Here is a 23,198-nt window from a genome sequence, read left to right as displayed (position 1 = left end):
AGGCTCACAGAGCATTCATGAACTCCTCTCTGCCCAGCTCCGGAGAGCCGTGCTGCACACCCTGAGCCCTGAAAACATCCCTGTGTCACAGCAGGGAAGCAAAGGCAGCTGAGATCTCGCTCAGCCTGCACTGCCCTTGCTATTAATGCTCACAGGGTCCTGCACCCACCTCCCCCAAGCACCGCAGTCACCCTGCAGGATCAGCACCCTCTGTTTTCAGAGGCAGGCAGGAGATAAGCCTGACTTCAAAGGGTTTGTGCTGATCCCTTTTGATGTCTCCAAATCCAGCCAAGCCAGAGAAAGCTGCGTGTCCCCGTGGGGCTCCTTCTCCTTCCCCCTACACCCATCTGTGCTGGGACCTGCAGGAGCAGCTGGCTGCCAGCTCATCAGCTCTGGTAACAGCCGATCCAGCTCTGGATGAGGCTCCCCATCACCTCTTCCTCCTGCTTTCTGCAGCTTGAAACTTGCAGGAGACTGCCCAATGCAAACCACAAGTTGGGATGCTCAGAGCAACAGCTCCTGCTCACTTTCCCTGATGTTTGCACTCTTTTCTCCACTCAGACCATGCTGAGATTATACCAGAACCCACAAGGAGGCAAGGGAAAATGGGATTTCCAGCAAGCATCTCCCATCCCAACAGCACAGCAGCTGGGGAAAAGCCAGGGGGTCACGCCAAATCAGAGCTCCCCTATGCCAGCCCCAATCCACCCAGCTGTCATCATGGGCACAGTGACACTGGGACAGGGGTCAAAGCAAAGCCATTGCTCACAGGAAGCAAGATGGAGTATTCTTGACCAGAGGTCCTTTGCAGCACCCCAAGCAGCAATGGATTCAGTGCTCTCCTCTCCCCCATAAGCATCACTGTGGCTAGGTAAACTGAGGCATAAAGCAATGGCCAAAGCATCCCAGGGAAGAAGTAGAAGTAGAAATGGATACCTGAACTAACAGACAACTAACTCCTACTTTGGAATGTTCCTCTTCAGAAGCCCTTGTCTGACAATGGGTCCCCAGACCAGCAGCTTTTTGCAGATGTTTGTGGTTTGGTGAAAGGCCACCCTGGCAGAGGCAAGGGAGCTGATGTGAGGTTTGCTTACCATGACTTAATTAATCATAATGTGCTGCAAACACGGTGAGCTCACACAGCTGGGCTGCAGCATTGATGTCTGCAGCTCAGAGGGGCACACGATGCTCTGCAAGAAGGAGACATGGAGCACATGCAGAGTGTCACATCAACATCCAGATCTGCACATATTTAATCTCACTGTAATTAAAGGAGGAACGTGTGAAGCCTGGCTTCAGACAGGGCACATACAGCCCATTGATGTCCTTCCCACTGAGAAATGGTGGAGAAAACTGCCTTAGCTCTCCTTTCCTTCCCAGCCCCAGGTATGTGCCACCCTTTAGGTCCAGGATGCAGTGGTCCTATTTTGGTCCCCATGCGTTCCCATTGCCCCAGGGGCACATTTCCAGGGGTAGCAGACAAGGATGAGGCTCCTGAATGCACAAAGCAGCACTGACTGGTAGAAAAGAGACTTGCCAGAGCCAGGGGTGTAAGGCAAAGGACAGAGGAAACATGAAAAATTAATCTGGCTGAAAAGCTTGCATAAAAATTTAAAAAATCATATTAAAATTTGTACAAATGTGTCTCAGTATGATTTAAATGCCCTTTAAAGCACACTCAGCCCTGGATCCACTCCTGTGCCCCCGGGCTGCGCAGGCACCGAATGCCCATCTCTCCACCGAGCCCCATGTATTGCAACAGCAGCGTCCAGAAGGGCTTGGGGAGCCAGGAACAAGGTGAGGGAGCCCAGGTGAATAAAGATACAGCCCTCAGCCCTCTTCCCATCCACTCTAAAAGGACTCCTTCTCTGCTACAATAAACCAGAAGCCTTCACTCCAAACCAAGGATATCTGAATCTCCACCACCAATAGCTCGCTCGCTTGCCAGCCGGTTCCTATAACTATGTCAGCATCACTGGAGTTCAAACAATCTCTTTAATTGTTGTCCAGATGGCATCCCTGTAATTCTAATTTGCTGGCAGCCAATCTCATTTTATTTATACCCCCTTGCTGTAAGGATTCTTCCTTCTGAAATGATGCTCAGTATTACATTTCAGGGCCAGAAGCTCCAGTTAAACCTCTCCTTGCATACCCCGATGCCCTGCACAGTGGGGATATGGGATGGGGTAACAGAACCTCCACGAATCCTTCCCAAAACATGCACCCCAACATCATTTGTTGTACTGCGTACCCACCTGTCAGGCTCTGCCCCCTGGAAGGGTGCTGTCTGGAGCAAGTCACACCTTGCAACAACTTCATACGATGCAAAATATTTATGCTGCGGCCACTGTTATGATTTTCTTTCAATGGAGGCTACTTTATACCTGAAACTATCAAGTCCCAAGGAAAACCACACTGCCATTATCATACACACCTGGAACGTCAGCAGAAGGAGCTCGGTAAAGTCAGGGATACAGCTGCTTCTGCCCACAGAAGGATCTGCATAGTGATGCTGCAGTTTTATATTCAGAAACACGAAACACTATTAAAGCCCAATATAAAACATAAATTACTCCATTTCCAGCCATGATCACTCACAACAAAACAATGTGGATGAGCCTCTCTTTTAAAACAGAACTCTGCCAAAGAGAAAAACGAGCTTGATACAGTCTCATGCAGTTAATTAAAGGGCTGCTCACCAGAGCCTGTACTCATGCCCAGAGCCCAGCCAGCAGCACGACCCCTCACCATACCCTGTCCCAGGGCACTCCTTGCACCCCCAGCCCGACGGTGCTCTCCCTGCTGTTTCTCTCCCATCCCACCTTCCCAAGCATTTTTCTTTTTTCCATGGGCAAAGCGCCGAGCGGAGCAGACGCAGCCCTGTTGCTGCTCCATGAGTCAGGGAAGTGACTAATGCCTGTCCCTTTGGATTTCCCTCCTCAAGCACACTGCTGCTCCACCTCACCTGGGACCGAGGGCTATCGTATCACACACCACAGCCTCAATTCTCACCACATTTTCCATAGGGCTAAAACAGCACGGCCACACAGCCAATATGTGACCTTTCTGCCTGCTCCTCCCACAACGAGCCCCCAGCCCCAGGAGCACAATAAGGCTGGAGCCACGCTGCTGTGCAGCCTCAGTGCCCCTCCAGCTGCTCCTCTCTGCCTGCACTGTCGGCACGCGGGAGCCAACTGTTAATTTAAAATCCATATGGGCATCATTTATCCATGCCCTTTAATAATTTCAAAGAGCTGTTTTCCAATGTACTCTCACTGTTGACTTTTACACCGGAGCCCAGGAAACAGGGACCCAGCAGAGAGAACTTCTGCAGGTGGCAGGAACCAGGTAAACACAGCCTACAACACAGGGTACAAGCTGCAGTGATCCCCAGGTCATTGGGATCACCAGATTCTCGCCTCAAAGGCCACTGCAGGTAGCAGTTCAGCCCCACTGCACAGGATGCTCTGCTGATGTCTCCACTTCAGGCTGGCAATGCCATGAGCTGCCATTTCCACTTGGGATGTCAGCCTTAGGGACTGCATCAGGATGATGCTTACAAGCAGAAAATAACACATTTCCCAACATTTCCCAAGCCCATGCACGTGTCATAGACCCCACCTGGGTTGGGGATGCATAGTCTGAGCCACCAGATGCCTGTAAATGATCCCAGTGCCGCATAGTGACATAGCTCCTGCATGGGCATGGCTGGCTGCAGGGAAATCTGGGTCATGTAAGGATTTATCACGATGGCTTTCTGGACAGATAGCTGCTGCTGTGGTCCACGTGTGGGTTTTCACTGCAAAGCACTCCGACTGGAATGCATTTCACAGACACTTTCTGTAAAGCCTACTTAGAATGCATGTGCCTTCCTTCAGGTGATATTTGTCAGATTCCTACTATGGAAATGTTTTTACCTCCTGACAATACTCTTTAGATAGTGCCTATGGAGGTGGATGACTCAAGCCTGACTCGATTATTTCCATCCACCATTTTTTATTAAAAATACCCCTAGCAGTTTGCAACGTGAGGACAGAAGCTTAAAAGGAATATGGAAACTACAGAGCACACACAAACCATGCCATAATTTTATGTCACCTAACAACAGACAGAAAATCTATATGTAAAACAGTTCCTCCCAGCCCTAATTTATAATCTCATGCCTGGAAATGGCTGTGCATATGGCAATAACATCCATCCGAGAGCCCATGGCTCTCCATGGTCCCTCAGAGCCAGGTTATGGATGGCCTGCCACTTCCAACCTCATCATCTGCTCGGCATAACCAAGTTAAGCATCGCCTAATACAGCTTCCAGCCAGTTAATTCCCTTTGTGACAGCGACAGCTTCCAAACCCTTGCTGCTACTAAAGAACCACAAACAGCAAACACGACAGCAGGAATAAGCAAGCCATTGGTGCAACCTGTTGTAATGCTATAATGGGATGATAACAGCAGGGTGGCAAAGTCTTTGGCCACAGCAAATGAGAACGAGCCCAAACACAGCAGCTGCAGATGCAGAAATAAAGGAAAAGAGCTGCTTACCTCTGGAAGGCCTGAAGTAGGCAAGGTTCTCCAGCAAGAGATACCTCACCTCCACTGCCAACCCTTAAATGAGTCCTGGGAAGAGGTGGATCCTGGCTCCACACTTCCAGTCATTCAGGTGCACTGGATGCACATGAGCTCCCCTGGGTTGGCCCTGTCTTCCTACCAGGTGCTCAATCACTGTTTCAGGCCATGACTTAGCATTTCCACTACACCTCCAGCCTCTTCCCTTGCTGCCAGTGGAGTATTTAGAGCAGGATGGAGGAAAATAGAGCGGAGTCAAAGCCAACAGATGGCTGATGCAAAGTATTTGTAGGGGAAAATAACTGCTGGGAGAAGAGGAGAGCAGCACTGCTACGAACAGTGTGTGTTCATCCCCCCCCCAAAAAAAAGGACTCCTTCCCTCTCTGTATTGCTTTCAGACAGAAATATTTTCCATTTCTTGATCTCCATGCTATCCCTCATCCAAGGCAGCAGCAGCAATGCCATGCCCCAGGCAGCACTGCCCTGCAGCATCCCAGAGCCAACACACCTGCAGAAACCCTTCACAACACAAGCAGCATAGAGATGTGCAATGCCAGACGTGGAAAAAAGGACTGGGACACTTGTTGGTTGTCAACAAGTCAGATGCACGGATGGGCATTGAAAATTCCCACTGACTTCCCCGGAAAGAAATTAAACCTTTAAAGCTTTAAGACGTGAGCCTGAAATTGGCCAGCAAGCTGGGACTGCCTTGGGATCCAAATCTCATTGACAAAAGAACCACAGGGAATTAGGCATCTCTTTCCCAGCCTATGTGATTAGACACAAACACATTATTGGCACAGAGCTATCACAGCTTAATACATCCACAAAGCTTCCATACAACGACATTAATTTCTCAAGGAAGAACACTTTGTTGTTCACTCTGAGATAATCCAGGCTCGAGGGCAAAAAGGCCCATTGTGATTTGGGTTTGGACAGTGAGCACTGGGGCCTTCACCCATTCCCAGGATATCTGGGCATTATGCTAGCACCTGTAACAAATCCCAGTAAGACAGTGCCTTCATACCTGAAGTTATCTATGATTTCCAGTGGCTAGGTGTGCTCTGGTAGCTACACACAGAAATACATCTCCAGCATCTTAGGCTACTCTGGCTGTAGTGGATGAGAATCAATTCAGTGCCACTCCTGCATTCACAGGTAGGAAAAAAAACAGCCTGAGGTTGAGCTCTTCTCTTCTGAGCTGAGAACTGGGGCATATCTTCATGGCAGAGATATAAAGCCCTTGAAGATAGCTGTTTGTAAAGCAAAAGGCTGTCAGGAAAAAAAATATATATAACTAAATTGTAACAAGAAGCCCATGCTTAACAGTCAGAGAATAAATGGATGATTAGTTAAAGAGCTCTAACCGTTCTGAAGAACGAAGGGGATATTCTTTGTGAGCAGGGATGAATGAAATCTGCTGCTCTCCAATTCAGCAGCACAGTTATAATAGGGCACGGACCAAATTAAATGGATGCAGCACTCACATTAGCAGCGACTCGGTTGCTGCCTTCTCAAAAGGGAGCTTCTCTACGCCTAATTCACTTCATTTGCTGTTAATTAATGGAGATGACCCACGGTGTCTTGAGGGCTGCTTTCTCCCTAGGGACAGCACGTTCCTGTACCACTGCTCCCATCCAAAGCTGTCATGGGACGTGATGCTGAGGGACACCACCCAATGCAGGAAGGGCAGAAATGGGATGGAGCTTCTGCATGTGAGCTTCCTTCCCACATCCTACATCCTCAGCAGGGACAACAGCTACGTTTCATCTTGCAACACAATTTGCCATCTGTAGGATGCACAGAATCGAAGCCAGTTCACCCAGTCGGACAGCTCAGTCTCAGTGTCCCAAAAGTGCTCAGAGGATCTCCTACAGTCCCCGTGTCCTCAGAGCACCAGCTCAGCAATGACAGAGGCTTATCATGTTGCTCACCTCACCTCAACTGTTTCCAGTGCACACTGGGAAGAATAGAAGCAGTGACAAATATCCCAGAAACATCCTGTTTCTGTTTTAGATAAGTTACTGTCAAGCTTGCAAAATCAAAGCCAGAGGTTTAGAGTTGAAAAGCTCATAAACTCCAGTCTGATTCACCAAAGTGTAGGTGAAATGGGGGAGGGAGGGTAGAAATGCTGCCCTGTTCTGCCAAAACGCCTCCAACCTGTCCTGGAAGGACCGTTTCCACCTTGCACCATTCCCTTGCTCATTTACCCATTAAGTTCTCCATCGAGACCACTGACTGTCATCATGGCTCGCACCAAATGTCCACTGGGAAGCAAACCAAGAGCTTCAATTAGTTCCAACGCCCTCAAAGACCAGCTGTCAACAACATTAACTGCTGCTCCAAAACGACCCTGGTGAGCCACAAATTGTCTGGAAATAAGAACTTCCCACCAGGAACCAGACAGGGAGTCTACCTGGCCTCCCAGTCTGTCTGTGGGGAGAAGGGACAAGCAGCAAACAATCTGTAGGGGAGAAACTGTGGAGGTCCTCCAGGCAGCAGATGTGGGTGACCTCCCTGCTGGCTTTTGCCAGTCCATGGCCACACTGTACTCCACATCACTGACCTGGAAAAGGGAATTTTAAAGCCCTTTCCAGTTCCCTAAGCCACAAGCCACTTCTGTGTGCCTCATTACACTGAGAAACAAAGAGAAACCTTTTGAAAGGCCACAGAACTAACAAGAATTGCTCAGGAAGGCAGACTCAGCTCTGCAGGTTCCCAGGGAACGGCTGAAAACATCTTAATAGAAAACCATCAGTCCAATTTTTTCTTTTGCAAAGTTTCGCCCAGAAAAACAACAGCCTTATTCTTTCAAAAGCTGCCTTATTTCCAGGCAGAAGGACAAAACCAAAGGTTACCATCAGCCTCCAGCTCAGCACATAGCTTTGTTCAGGGTGCTCTCTCTATCCCAGAACTACTGAGCCATCTCCCTTCCAAACTTTACAGGGAGAACACCTTCCAGGTTATTGCATGTCAGTGCTGATGATAAGGTGAGAACGAGCCCTTCCCATCTTGAGACCCCCAGAAAAACTGCAGGGACATCACTCACCATCCAGTTCCTCCACGGAGATGTTGGCGAGCTGCTCGCTGTCGCTGCCAGCAGAGAGCGATCGGTTCAGGTAGTTGCCTTTGTACAACAAGCCAGCTGTTACATGGTGGAATGGCATCTTCTCCCTGGGTACAAGACAAAAGGGGAGAGAAAGGCTGATTTTAATGATTTCTCATGGCTCACTCAGAGCAGTGCCATAACCTGCCTCGAAGGAGCTGCCTCCCAGCCCAGTGTCTTCTGCATCCTACACCAGGGAATGTGCACCAAAGTCGGGTGCATGACTGATGGATTGCAGATTAAATTTAGGTCTGAAGCAGGAGCTAAACAAATGGGGAAAAAAAGCAGCAGCTTCTTCTTTATGCAGGACAAGAGTTAGCAGAGACAGAGCAGCAGCAATGTACTAAAATATGACTTCCTAACACTCGTACTGCAGCTTTTAGTACCCAGATTTAGCATTTGATAATAATAATATAGTGCATAGGGGTGTACACTGGCTTGCAATTATAAGGCACAGTGCATGGCTGTCAGAGCCACACATGGACCCTGTTCCAGAGCAACTGGGGGCGGCTCAGCCCCCACCCACAGCACGCACCGCAGTGTGTGCCTCCTTCCAGGCTGCAGGAGGAAAATTCCCACTCGAGCAGGGCCCGACGAAGAACATTTTCATTTCACAAACATGACAGCAAAGGAAAAATACTGCTCAATGGGAGACTGGAGCGGGAATGTGTTTGCAAACTTAGCAGGTATAAACACCGCAGCCTAGCGAAGGGCAGCCATCTGCACAGACAAAAGTGGAAATTACTGTCAGCAGCACTTACACATTGATTTAGGATACAGAAGAAAGAGGCAAGTTTGCCAAAGTCAATTGGAATATTAAGAGGCAGATCTGTCATCTCCTTGGCTGGTTTCAATCAGTGCAGCCCATCATGGATCTATTGCATTTTGTATTGCAAATATCAATCAGAAAAGCCAGCAGAGCCACCCACCCAGCACCACTATGGACCTGATATTTATAGGGCAGCTTTGGCAGCCCACATCCCTGCACACCTGTAGGGATGTGGCTCCATTTGAAGCCATCTCCAAGGACGTGCTCACCCAGTTGTGCCAGGACATCGGGATTCTCGGCCTTAAAGAGGTAAGTGCCACCTACAGCATCACACCCCAGCCAAGAGTGCCATTACGAAGATAACCTGGCTCTTCCACAGCCCTGTGTTCCCACCACAGTCAATAAAGCAAAAATATATACCCACATCTATGGACTACTCTGTAACAAATGATGTGTTGCCTCACCGAGTTAGTAAAAGCTTTAATGGACTCACCCAGAGCAAACCAACCCTGAGACAGAGGGAAGGAAAGGCACGAAGTTCCTCTCACACTGCACAGCACGTCTCCCTAGAATCTCTCTGGCAGTAATTATGTAAATAAATCCTAATCGTAATTTTAAGTATTTTTATTTGGGAGCCAGCTTCTTCAGCAGCGCATTAGAAACCGTAAACAAGGTTTTCTTTTTCATTAGGCGCATCTCTAATTTCCCAGCACTTGCCAATTAATGTGCTTCGTTCTGATGGATGCTCGCTCTGACACATCGCTTTGCACCCGGGGGTTCGTCCCTGCTGGATTGCACGGGGCTGCCGCTGTCCCTGGTGCTGCTCTGCACCCTGTAAGCAGCGCTGGGGAGGCACTTTGCACACCCTCATCACTTCCCAGCCCATCCATACAGCATTCAGACAGGAATCGATCCGCTCTTTCTCTCCGTAATCACAAGCCCGATGTAACAGCCATTGCACTGCTTTTCAAAAGCCGACCAAATTAAAGAGAGATTTAACTAGGGCTGGGGCACTGGAACCGCACCGGAGGGACGGTGCTGTACATTGTGCTGCTCTGAGGCACTACTGATATCGCTCTCACTTCTACAAGCATTAAAAAAATACATTAAAAAACAACAACAGTACAACAAGACATCTCCCCTGAGGGCTGACGTGCTTAAAATCAGCCCCCACCTGGGGTCCAGTACTGCATTTTAATATACCAGGAGGGACCCATGATAGCTCAGAGTGAGAAATCCTGGATTAATTCCACCACCTAGGTATGTTATTATTTTAAAAGTCCAGTATTATTCAACAGAAGCACTGCAGAGCTGTTGGAATTCAGTCTGCCTCCAGCTCTAGGGAGAGATGCTCAGCGCTGGACCCACAGACAGGAACCAACACACGTTCTGTCCTGCAGGTGGGACCCTGCTGCCACAGAGCCTCACAGCAGGAGAGAAAATGGAAAAAGAAGTGGTATAAGGGAGAGCTCATAAAGCACAGCACCATCATCTGCAAAGCACGCTGTGCTTAATGGGAATACACAGTGACCAATGCCCATCTGGGAACAAGAGATCTGTCCTAGCACAGCCCATTTGGTCCTAATTCATTTTGGGCTGAGCCCAAAGGACCGTGTGGGAAACATAGAAACTTTAAGGCCACTCCTATAGTGTGAGCTGAGACCCAAGGAAAACTTTCATTCAAAGGAACTGGTGCTGATGGGACGTGCCCTGTGCCATGGCAATGCCCATAGTAGCAATACCCATGCTGAATCACAGGGTATTGAGTGCTTCCCCCAACTCCTCAGGATGGGAGCTGGGAGAATGCTTGGGCTCCATCCACATCACACAGTATTGTACAAGCACTGAAGCAGGCAAGAAGGTAGCACTTTTCTCCCCATCCTCAACAGACCCATTTCCCACCAAGCATGTTGCAAGCTGAAAGTAGTCTCAAAGGCATAACGGGATTCTGAAGCAAGAAAATCTCCTTTAACAGTATCATAAAAGCACTGACATTTAACCCAAAAACCCTCAAAGAACCCATAAACACAGGTATGGAAATGTTACTATGTACGTTGTCAAGGTTTGATTCCCTGTGCCATGCTCACCAGCAGGTTACAGACTTGTAACACCCGGCATGGCCAGCCCTTCCCTTTCAGCACAACCATGTTGATGAGATTTACAAGACGTTTGTAAGCAATTTGCCATCAGAAAAAAAAAGAGAAAAAAAAAAAAAAGCAGCTACATGATGCTCATGTATCCATGCTCACCCTATTTGCATTCTTCCCCAGCTCTTGTGATACGTTTTGTACGAAGGCTTTCAGACCCAATTGAAAATCCACACCACGACTAAACAGGAAGGTTTAGCTTAAGCATCAGTGAACGAGATGGAATTGGGATCAATTTGTATTGATCTTGGATGTCCCTTGGTAGTTACCAATTTGGAAAAGATTTCTTGCTAACCTCTTACCCATCTCTTCTTACGTGCAGCACAGAATGATGCCCAAGGGTTGATCCTGGTTTTGTGGCCTCAGGCACATAACACCCAACATCACTTGCACTTCCTGGCCTGGACCATGCATATACTTTCTCTGTCCAGCTATAATGTGGAGGATGCTGGCTGCTGCCCATCTGGAGGTAAGACACCTGGACTAACAGGTCCCTATCCTGGATGCCCACGGGTCACACAGCCACCAGTATGAAGGTGTCATATGGAGCAGGCAGAAAGGGCACTGGTGGGAACGTAGTAGAAATTCTACCATAAACCTGGCTGAAGTTGAGCCAAGGGTTGAAGAAGATGGAATGGAAAACACACAGGCATGGAAAGAGCAGCATGCAGTACAATAGTGTAAGTTATTTAGAGGTTGGTAACCCTGCCCACAGCAGAGGGTTGGAACTGGATGATCTTTAAGATCCTGTTCTATGATTCTTAGGGATAAAAAATATGGGACTATATAGAAAATCCAGGAAGCAATTAGATGATAGAGAAACCTAACCGTATCCGTAAGCCCTCCAGCTCCACTCTAAAAGCCTTTAAAGAGTCATCAAGTGAAGTAATGGCATTAAAATGCTTCTCCCTGCACCAAGCAACATGACAACACCTAAGGCAGCGAGAGTGGTGACTTCCAAACAATTCTCTCCTTTTCCCCAGAGCTGAATGTTACCCTTCCAGGCGGGCTGTGTAACAACATGTGCTCTCCACATAGATCCAAAGGGAAGAGCAGAATGCTCTGTACCATCTGGGCAATCCCTGGGCAGTTTGATCCTTCGTGTTCCAGGCACAACACCCCACTCAGGGGACACATCCACAGAGCCTGATTGCTTCTGTGGTCTGCTCTGCCCCGGAGACCACAGAGGACTCACTCACCTCTCCCCAAGCAGAGAGCAGCTGAGGGTTGCAGCCAGGAGCGATGGAGCTGGACTACATCCACACATCTGCTCAGGGCCAACACACTTAAGGGAAAGCAAGTCAAGTGTTTTGCTGCAGACATGTGGCTTTGGCAACATCCTGCTGCTAGGAAGAGTGCTAAGTCACTCAGTCCAATGCATGATGAGCCCAACCGACCAAAGGAAAGACCCAAAGAGTCACATTTGTGCATGGGGAGGAGCTCTGAGGATGCAGGGAAGAGGCTCTGGGGATTTAAGCTCCTACAGAGGAATGCAGACGTCGTGTTTAATCAGTCTCAACTCAGGTGCGTAAGAAGACCTGGGGAGGAAAAGTGTGCTCAGGCAGATGGCTTTTCTGTAGCTACAAAATCAATGTGAGTGGGTCTCAGAAAGGCGCCAGAGAATTGAGAAAAATAAGGTCTGCTGCTTAAGGAACCTCCAAAGAAAGTCCTAAAATAGATGCTCCCAGGGAGGAGAGCCTTTGAGGAAGTTTGTATTTTCTGGCTATTGATACCAATAAAGTCAAACGCCCCAAACCAATGGAAAGGTGATTTAGGGCTGTATTTAAACAGATCTTTTGCAGGAAGAGAAAGACACGAACTTTTCCTGCACAGAGCCACATGCATAGAGCCAGGCTAGCTTTGGAAGCCAAATTTCCTCTGTCTGTAGTGCAAAGTCATTGGGCTGTGAGTGCAAATGAGCCCCAGAACTTCCTCTGAAAGGGTTCTGTTTCTACTTCTGGCAAACAGGAGTAATCCCACTTCCTGGAAGCAGGGCTGCCTTACCCACACGTTCCCCCATTCTTATCACACAATGTATGGCATCTGTGCTGGATGGGGCTATCTATTGGTATGAACCTAAGAAAACACTCCCCTGTTTGGAACAATGATCAAGATAATCGAGATCTCTGCCTTGCTGGAGGGGATACCAGCAATGAACTTCCCCCTGGTAATCACGCAGTAAAAGGACTTTGCAAAGCTTGGACCACTTTCAGCATTTAAGGATGTAACTGTGGGAAAAAGTCCTCTGAAACAAAGAAAACAAGCGCTGAGTGACAAGCCTAATGGATGCAGTGCAAAGAGGCACTTTGCAAGCCACCAGCTTCCAGGATGGAGGACTACAAAGCACTTCAGATGGCTCTGAGCAGCTTTATTCCCCACCTTCTCTAGGAAATCTGACAATTAGGAAGAAGAGGAAGGTCACTTTAGAAGACATCACATTGCTAAACAACTGAAACCACACTGCTGCCTTTGAATCCTGCAGAAAGGAAGAGCTGCAGATGCTGGGTTGAGTATAAAATGCTACACGTTCCTCTCTGAATGCTGAACATGTGAGAACACAACGGGACAAGTTTCAATCACAGTTGCTGTTTGTTATTTTTCAACTATGGCTCAGGGTGATCCTCAGCTTAACTCACTGGGAAGGGAGGGCTGCAGGGACCTGATAGCTTCATCCCCAGGGCAGGCACATCACAGCCAAGGATACAGAGATGCCTTTCTATTCCAAAAGAGGCCTAAAGCTGCCACCACACCCAACTCACCCGCACTCCACCCACTCTCACAATCTCCTCTTGGTCCCCAAACTCATCCCCCAACCAGCAATCCCAAGCCCTCTGGTTTCCTTCTCCCACTTTCTGCTATTTCTGCCTCTGGCTGCAGGGAGGGAGCTCAGTCCAAATTTCATACAAACCAAAGTTGTCTTTCATAGCATCACAGAATCACAGAATCATTAAGTTTGGAAAAGACCTCTAAGATCCCCAAGTCCAACCCCAACCCACCCCCACCTTGCCCATAACCACATCCCTCAATGCCACATCTCCACAGTTCTGGAACACTTGCAGGGACAACGACCCCATCACTCCCTGGGCAGCTGTGCCACTGAATCACCACTCTTTCAGAGAAGAAATTTCTCCTGAACCTCCCCTTTGGTGCAACTTGAGGCTGATCCCTCTCATCCTATTGATTGAAAGCTTCTGAGCTGACATGAAAAAGCAGAAGAAAAACCAGCAGTGAAATATAATCTCTCCATCTTCCCATCTCCCACCCTCTAAAATTTCAGATGGGAACTGAGAATGGAGCTTTGCCCCTGCTGTGCAAGCACCCACCTCCCAGTCCCCTCTATAGGGACAGCTCCTCTACAGGAGGGCAGGACCTGTAGTGTGCATCAGGCTGCCAAAAAGACTCTTTATGGACACGATCAGAGTTTATGAGAGGAAGAAAACGCAGGCTACTAAAAAGCTTTAAAATCTAAAGGAGAAAGACTTCCACGGTGGGAAGCTGAGGCTATAAAGATGCAAATTGGAAATTAAGCAAGGGTTTTTAATGGTGACGGTGATTAACCGTTGGAACGAAGCACCAGGCCAAGTGACACATTGCTGTCTCCCAGACAGGAGCAGATGTCTCACTGGAAGACAAGCGTTAGCCAAGTGTGAGCTCCTGAGCTCCGAGCTGGAGATATGCAGGGAAATCTGATGTCCCCATCCCTGGAGGTGCCCCAAGGCCATGGATGGGCCATGGGCAGCCTGAGCTGGTGGGGGGACCCAACCCACAGCACGGGTTGGGACAGGATGATCTTTAAGTTCCCTTCCAACCCAACCACTGTTGACTTTACGACTTTCTCCTCCATCTCCCACCGCCGGGTGTTTGCCTATCAGTGTCCCGAGGGCAGCTCTCTGAGTGTGCTTCTGTTCCCTCGCTCACGTCCAGTTGCACTCATTTCACACGCATAAATCAGACATGAAGACATTATTAGAAGCAATTGCTGGCACCCCCAGCACGCTGAGCAAGCAGCCTATTTGAGAAAACAATGTACAATGGATTATTCATAACAGACTGAGTGCGTCACAGATGAGTAATTATAAACATGAAATATATCAATAATGACAATTTTTACAGCAGCTTTAACAAAGTAACACACTACAAATAGCCTGTTGGTTGCTTATGTATTATTAATGAAATGCCAAAACATTTAGGTTTTTTAATAGGACAATTAATTACTCCTAATAAATGCGGCCTATGCCAGGCTTCTTCTTTAAAGGAGACTTTGGATATCTGGTGAGGGCTCATTTTTAACAGCTCTGGCTGCTGGTTCCTACAGAAAGTTTCCTTTAAGCTAGGAGAATGGGAGCCATCAACATATACGAATGAGACAGAAAGTAATTAAAGTGGCGAGGGTAATCATAACACTGCCACAGTTCCATTAAAACTCGAGGTGGATCACAGTAGAAGTTTCAAACCAAGACTCACTCCGAGCATTTCTCCACCCCAAGCACCCAGGGCCATTCGTTTGAAAACAACCACAGCACTGCTCAGCTGCTCATGGGAACAGAAACCAAACCTGAGCACCTCATCCTCCAAGACCTCCACCAGAGGTCAAAGGCACCAGACCCCACCAGAGAGCAGCTCAGCAGCCTCGAGGAAGTCTTTGCTTCCTTCTTTTTGGGCTACCGGTCTTTGGAAGATCAGAGCGAAGCTGTTCTAAGAAACCAAAATGATCATTTCCTGCTGGAGCGCGGGATTTAGCTCTTGGGGTGGCACAAATTACAGCATCCTTCTTTTTATGTCAGTATTTATTTGAAGGGAATGTACAACAGAAATCCAAGGCTGGTTGTATTTTAAACCCACGAGCGCTCTGTAAACAAGCTAGACCCAGAGAGATTTGCGTGTTCCTTCTTGAAACATAAGGAGAACCACTGAGACTGAATAATTGAAAACAGTTACGGAGACGTCATTTTCTTGTTTTCCCTGGGATTTGCTCTGGAGCTGCCTGCTCCCAGCCCCACTACCTGGCAGGAATGATCAACTGTTTGGAATCTCATCTGCATAATGCTTGACAGCTCTCCATGGGGAACCACTGCTGAGGAAGAGGTCGCCAATATGCAGAAAAAAAGAGTGCAGAGAGGGCATTTTTCTTCAACTGCAGTTTTTAAAGGGAGTCAGAACTGAGTACCTAAGCTTAACAACAAATGTAGAAACACATCCCAAAGAACACAGTGCTGTGCCATTTTTGGTAGCATCTTTCATCTAGACAGGTTCCCACACCCTTTCACATGAGCTACACAAATATGCCTGGGTCTCCAAACGCATCCCCCCGGGGGCTGCAGCAAGCAGAGGGTGGTGATGGTAAAACTCCCAATACCTTCACCTTCTGAGCACCTGATGGAGCTGTGGGTGTCTCTGTTCATCGCAGGGGAGTTGGACTAGATGACCAGTAAGGGTCCCCTCCAACTCAATTTATTCTATTCTATTTGCTGGGACAGGCTGCAAGCATCAGCAGCGCTCGCCCGAGCAAAGGGCAATTTGCTTAGCTGTTTGCCTACAGCTTTGCAGGATTGGGTAACCCTCTGCTGTGATCCCAGTACCTACGCAAACAGCTACGGTCCTGCAAACAGAGGAGAATGAAGAAAACCTCATTAAACCGGATCAATCCCAGAGCCTCATTAACTTCCACAGGGCTCTGCCCTACTGACCCCTTGGCAGAATCAGGCTCTGGGCTGCAGGCAAGTAGACACGCAAAGACAATTTGGGTTAGGAAGGAATTAAGCCAAACGGGAGCAGGATGTCAAGGGTGCTCGTTCCCTCTGCTATCCCACCCTGCAAAGGATGCAACCGAGCAGCTCCCTGCCTCCTGGGCTCCCTCACATTATTGCTTTACGTGAACGAAGACCCCAAGGAAACTGTCTGCACACACATGTCCCCATCTACAGGTCACAGCACAGCATCCAAACCCCTGTGCAGGGTAAAGCCCCCGGTGGTGCTGTGCAGCAAAGGGAGGTCTGTGCTGCTCAGCTGGGAGCAGACGGTCACAGCACACAGCGCAGACCTTACGGTTTGCTTTTAGCACGCTGCAAAAACGTATACACAATTACACCCCTGAGCCTCCACAGGCAGATATTAAGCACAAGGAACAAAAGGGCACTTTTAGAGCCGCCCACCCGATTGCTGTGCATTTCCCACGCCCTACCCATGGACTTCAGGTTCAACAGACGAAATCCACGCAGCGGCTCCAATTAAACGCCTTCAGTGGGAGAAACATTTTCAGGTTTTTGTGCTTTTATCAAAGTAGGCTGCCTCTCATTAAAAGCAGACCTGTGAAGCAGTTTGTTTCTATTGCCCTCCTTCCATGTCAGCCGAAGCACTATTGCATAATGCCCTGTGTATTCACTTCTGTTACTTGCTTACACTTTTTACACTAAAAATACAACGAAATATCTTCCCAGGCCTGCAAAGCACTGATAGATCTACAGCTGCAGACCACACAAAGCTGAGTAAAACTGACGTGGCACTGTTTACAGGAGCCACACAAACCACTTTGATTTGCCTTAGCGATCCACCTGGTTAAAATGAACGCTCCCGAAGCCATTCTGTATCCCCAACATATTCCAAAAAGGCTCTGCCTGCTTCCCTTTACAGCCCCTAATAGACTGCCTGCCATATTTCATGCCGAATCAATAAAGTTATATGTGCACCAATCGACTAAAATGATGTTTACTGGTATTGCTAATACACGTTGTTTCTCACTGGGTATTCAGCTCAGCTTACAATAACCCTGGATGATCAAACATGCACGGTACGATCATCTCACTATCGGCCAGACAACCATTTGGCTTAGGAATTAGGTCATTTGGAGTAAAATAAAATGCAAGGGGTTGCATTGCATGGCAACTTACAGAGGACTGCTTCCTGAAGGCTGCATGAGACGCACGGGACCTGGCACTGCGTGTACCAGGCAGGGCTGGGAAGGAAAGCCAGGACAAGCGGCCACAGAAACGTTTGTACACTCATCTATGTCGATAGATATCCATACATCACGATATGGTGGGAATAAGCTGCATCAGCATAATCCACCAGCACGTCATGGCCGGGTAGAAACTGCCTGATCATGAAGTCAGAGTGCGAGTACAGCGAGAGGAGGTGCAGCGAGATGGGAAAAAGATGTTCTCTAAATTGGCATGGGTACAGGTGATTTCCGTAAGTTTTGCTGCGTTTAGATGGTCGGTCTGCTTGCCTTTTTTTTTTTCTTTCTGCCTGACTCAGTAACAAGGAGATGCTCTAAAAGTGGTTCTGCACATTGATGCAACCCAGCAGTTTCCAGGACTGAGCTCTGCCTTGGTGCTGCCCCAGCAGGCAGGAGGTGCCCAGAGAGCACATCTCCTGAGGGACAGAGCCCTCCCAGGCTCATCCCAGGGCTCAGCCACAAGTGCCACATGGGGGGATTTATCTACAGGTACAGTGTGTGCTAAGAGCAACTGGGAAAGGACCTGCAATGACTCCAAAAAGTGAAAAAATCTTGGAACATCCCGAATTGGAAGGGACTTGTAAGGGCCATCGAGTCCAACTCCTGGCTTCACAAAGAAACACCCAAATAAAGCTTTTTGGCAGAAACAGCCACAGCACCACATATGCATGCCACTGGGGAAAGGGGCAAAGACCCTCTCCATGTCCTTATCAGCCAGCTGGGATATCCCTAGGTAAGAAAAGATGGCAGTGGGAGCCCTTACCTGGTCACAGTGATATCCCCAGTCACCGGCACACCTATGGCAGAGGGCTCTCATCGGGCACCACGCAGCTGCCGGATAGCTTCAGGTCACCAAATTCCACAGCCATAAGCAGAAAAAAAGAGCAACCCAAAATCCCCAACCCCAAAACCAAACAAAACTGTCTCCAAACCCACAGCGTGACCCAAACGATATCCCTGCAACAGTGTTCTTGTTGCAAATAAGACGAAGCGAAGGAGGGGTTTTTTACTCGCTCCGAGCATCATATGGAGCTTAATCACAGGCAGTTACGTATATGGTGCTTTTGGCCTTCAATCAAGTGTGTCATTTCAGTGGCAGCTGCCTACGTGATGCGAGCAACCTGGGCGATCCAGTGCTTTGCCAATCACAGTCTCGTGCAGCTACTGCACAGCTGAACAATGGGGAAATTCCATTTCCCACACAGCGAGGAGGACGGAGTGGTACCCAGCGAGCAGCCCTGCACCTCTCCTCCAAACATCACAGCCCCATCCATCATCACTCCTCCCAGAGCCTATCTCCATCCCAACCACCTCTGGAGCCATCGGAGCATTGTGGAGCTCTCAGGGTGCCCAGGGGGAGCTGCTATGTGCAAACAGTGCAAGCGAGTGGGTGGATGAGGTGTGAGCTGAGGGTGGGTGAGCACACAGCTCAGGACACCACAAAGCGCTCAGCCTTCCTCGGCGCATCCTTTCAGGTGGGTACAGCAGGCAGCAATCACTGCAAACCATGCATTAAATCTGGCAGTGGGAGTTATCTATGCCATCATATGCATCAAATCCAATTCTAGGAGACCAGACTCTCTTTGGGAGTCCTCCGACGGCGGTGTCAGGCGGTGCTTAGGGCCAAGTCCCCCACTGCATATCACACGCGTTCATTGATTTTGACACTCATTAGGATCCGACTACTCCATCGGCGGATGCTCCCTGTGCTCAGGGATCTCCACTCTTACCTAACTCCACGGAGCAGGGCACCGCAGCGGTACCCTATTGCATCACCGCGTTCCCAGCAGGGAGAGGGCCTCCAAATTAAGGAGAGGGGCTCGGAAGCAGCACACCGCTGCCACACCGCTCCATGGCAACTCGCGTGCCCGCAGCCAGGGGGGAAAAAATAAAACCAAAACCACCGCAACACCCGAACCACAGCGCCGAGCAGGGAGAGGAAGCACCCGCAGCATCTCGCTGCCTTCGGGGGGGAGGGGGGTCCAACAGGTCGGTGTCACACTGAGCACTGGGTGCCCCCAGGGGGTGCACGGAACCCTCCATCCCCATCGTTGGAGCCCCCCTGGCCCGGACTCACCTCTCCACCAGCTGGCTCCGCCGCTACAGGTTTGCTTGGCTCCTCGGCCCCCCCCCTCCAGATCGCTCCTGGCCGAGTTATGAAAAAGGGGAGGTAGGGAGGGGTGGGGGGGGGTGCGGGAGGAGGCAGAGAGCTGGGCGGTGAGGGAGGTTGAGGCGGTGGGGAAATAATGTAAAAAGGGAAAGAGGGAAAGGGGAAAAAATGGGGGAAAGGGAAAAGGATGGAAGGGGATAAAGGAGGGGGTAAGGGATAAAGGAGGGGGAAAAGGGAGTGGAAGGCGGGAGAAAAGGAGGGAAGAGGGGAAAAGAGGGGGAAAGGGGAAAATGGGAGAAAGGGGGAAATAGGGAAAAGGGAAAAAGGAGGGGGGAAAGGGAGGGGAAGGGAGAAAGAGTAAAAAGGGGAAAATGGGATAAGGGGGAGGAGGGGCAGAAAGGGGAGATGGGGGGAAAGGAGGAGAAAGGGAAAATAGGGAAAAAGGGAGTGGGGGGGGGAAGGAGGGGAGGAGAAAAGGGGTAAATGGAAAAAAAAAGAGGGGGAAGGAAAAAGAGAGAAATAAAGGAAAAGAGGAAAAAAGGAAAAAGGGGGAGGAAAAAAAAAGCGACGAAAAAGAAAGAAAAAAAAAAAGAGAGAGAAGGAAAAAAGGAAAAAAAAAATATGGGGGGGGGGGGGGAAATTCAATGTATCTAACGATGGTGAGTGATGCGAGGAGCGGAGGAGAGCGGGGCGGCGCGGCGGGCAGAGCTGCGGCTCAGCGCCCCATGGCCCCGCAGCCCCGCGCGCAGCGCACAGCCCCGCCGCGCCGCGCCGCGCTCCCCGGCAGCCCCCGGGCAGGGCGGCGGCACAGCGCCCGCCCGGGGCCCACCCTCCGTCGCGGCCCACCTTGCGGCAGGGCCCCCGCTAACCCCTTCCTCGCCGCCGCTGCCGCCGCCGTCGCCGCCGCGCAGCCCAGCCGCCCACCCCCGGGGGAAGAGAGGGGCCGGGCTCCGCTCGCTCCGGCCTCCTCCTTCTGCGGGTGTGTTGAGGGTCGGTGGTGGTGGACTCGGAAAGTTGGCTCCTCTCCCTGAGCTCCGCGGGTCTCTTTCAGTTATAGGGTTTGGGGGGGAGAGGTGTGTGATGCTGCCTGGTCTTTTTGGGAAAATAAGAGGAGGTGGTGAGGCTCTTGCCCTGAGGTATGGTGAGTGCCTCCATCCTTGGAGGTGCTCAAGGCTGGGCTGGGTGGGCTCTGGGTACCCTGAAATGATGGGAGGTGTCCCTGCCCATAGCGGTGCTTAGAAATGGATGGGCTTTAAGGTTTCTTCCAGCCCAACCATTCCATGAAACAGCGATGGAGCCACATCCACATGTGCCTCCTGTGATGCTGTGTGCCACCCTGCACCGCATCCCAGCTTGTGCATCCACCCGACCCCCAGCTTGATGCTGAGGAGCAGAGCTGCACACCAACCCAGGCAGCCTCAGCTCCTGACTGTTCTGCAACAGCACAACAAATGCACCTTGAAGGGCTGCTCCTCTTCTGGCTGCTGAGCATCACCTTTGAGCCCCAGGAACCACCAAAAAGCAGCCAGAAAAGCTTTCCCATCCTGCCCTCACCTGCAGATGCTCACCTGGCTCTCTGCTCCCGTTTCTGGATGCACCAGAAGCCCATGCTTGCACCCTTTGGATCTCTGCCTGATATCAACAAGTCCACTGGAATGCAGTGACAGAGGAAGGCAGACACTGGTGGGTTACAGTTCAGCTCGAGATAGTTTGAGCCAAATACATGCAGATGGGGGGGATTAGCTGCCAGCAGAAGGGTCTCCACTGGAAACCAAATGCTGAGAACTGCCTTTGCTGGGAGCAGGAAACAGCCCACTCCCACAGCCACACCAGCACCGAGGGCCAGCAGGACAAGCACCAGCTCTAGAGCTCGAAGGCACTCACATCCCCATTTCCTTTCTTTCAGCCATGATGTTTCCCATTCGGGATGTTACCATCAGAAGGAATGTGACCACCAGCCCAAGAAGCGTGGGCAGAGGGCTTGTTGCTGTGGTTGCTCTCCATGCCAACAAAGATACACCACCTCAACCCCTCGTGCTCCAGCAGCTGCTCTGCTCCAGCACAGGACTCCTGCATCCCACTCCCTGCTTGCAGAATATTTCATTGGGGCATGACCTGGATCACCCTCTTTGTACCCTTTTCCCTTCTCATTTTCTCCTGATCCACAAATGCTCTGAGCTCCAGACAGGCTGCTCACGTGCATGAAGTGGGGGCAAAGCCCCTCATTATTCCCTGCCTTCAGCTAATTTCCTTCCCTGCAGCTCTGGAAGACATTAGCCAAAAAGGTTCCAAATTTCACAGCTGAGTACAGTAGCTGGAAAATCCATCAGGGTTCTGTATTTATTATTAAAAATTGTTAAAGGACCATGCTCTCATTAAACCCTAAACATACCCAGTATATCTCCAAACCTGGCTCTGTGGAAATAGGACCAGCCTCCAGCCCTGCTCTCTTTTTCTTTGGAAAACACAGAACAGACCATGCCAGACCCCACTGTAGGAACACATCCTCAGGACCCATGGGGCGCTGCTCCATCTGGAAAGAAATGGCTGTGCTGCACTCTTGGAATCATGGCATATAATATAGTATTGTGTAGATCATAAAATCATAGAATAGCCTGGGTTGAAAAAGACCACAGTGATCATCTAGTTCCAACCTCCTGCTATGTGCAGGGTCGCCAACCAGCAGACCAGGCTGCCCAGAGCCACATCCAGCCTGGCCTTGAATGCCTGCAGGGATGGGGCATCCACAGCATCCTTGGGCAACCTGTTCCAGGGCCTCACCACCCTCTGGGTGAAATATTATATAATAATATATAATATAAGATATTATATAATACAATAGAGACAAAGCAATGTGCTGAAGAACCAGTCAGGGAGGACAGGAGGGTGCCAGGGACCTGCATGGGGACAACTGCTTCTCATCACCACTGGTGCTGAGCCATCGCCCTGCTGACAGGTGGGTACGGTTGGGTGCAATTTGCTTCCGAGCTGTCGTGCCCTTGCTGGGCCCATTGTAGGTGGGCACCTCCCAGCTCACAAGGAGATACTCAACAAAGCCATGGCCTCTGCAGGGCTTTGGTTTCCGTTTGGATTCCTTACTTGAGATCAAAGGAAGCAGTGGGTGAGCGCAGAGCATGCAGTGAGAATGGCAGCCACAAGTGCAGTGCCAAGGGGAGGCAGGGCAAGCCAGCGAATGATTCCCAAAGAGGCTGGCATCTGAAAATAGCTCAGATTACATCTAGAGGTAAGGCTGCAGGGTCAAACTTAGAGGACCCAGAGATGAGAAAATCCTCTGTTGAAACAAAATAACAGCGCTCAGCTAGAGGTGATCCACCAAAATTAAAACTATGGAAGATCTATGATGGCCATTGAAGTGAGGAGGGCTGCAATTATTCCCAACAGCACCGTGTGGGGAGTTTGGTCCACTCCAGTTGTATGTGTACCCAGAAATTCACATTTGGCTGCTCCCTGAAGAGGGCTCGAGAGCACTGCGCGGTCTGTCGGCTCTCACAAGTGGGATCCATTTCTTACCTTTCAGCCTAATT

At 49.8% G+C, this 23,198-nt stretch overlaps 1 protein-coding gene across 3 annotated transcripts in view; it reads right to left on the bottom strand.

The window, feature by feature from the left end:
- CALN1 (calneuron 1) overlaps positions 1-20,036 on the bottom strand; it is a 101,980-nt gene extending 81,944 nt beyond the window's left edge. The window contains exons 1-2 of one of the 3 annotated variants that reach the window (XM_031591917.2): positions 19,621-20,036; positions 7,616-7,740 (exon numbers count right to left, since the gene is read on the bottom strand). In XM_031591917.2, the coding sequence (XP_031447777.1) occupies positions 7,616-7,733 (118 nt within the window). In that variant the 5' untranslated portion in view covers positions 7,734-7,740; positions 19,621-20,036. Of the gene's footprint in view, positions 1-7,615; positions 7,741-13,590; positions 13,610-18,306; positions 18,492-19,620 lie in introns of those variants that run through there. The other 2 variants (XM_090122518.1, XM_090122517.1) reach the window with 2 other exon arrangements.
- Positions 20,037-23,198: the final 3,162 nt, after the last annotated feature.

Source organism: Phasianus colchicus, chromosome 21, assembly GCF_987193195.1.
Source record: "Phasianus colchicus chromosome 21, bPhaCol1.hap1.1, whole genome shotgun sequence".
NCBI classification, from domain to species: domain Eukaryota; kingdom Metazoa; phylum Chordata; class Aves; order Galliformes; family Phasianidae; genus Phasianus; species Phasianus colchicus.
This window is presented reverse-complemented; position numbering and strand designations above follow the sequence as displayed.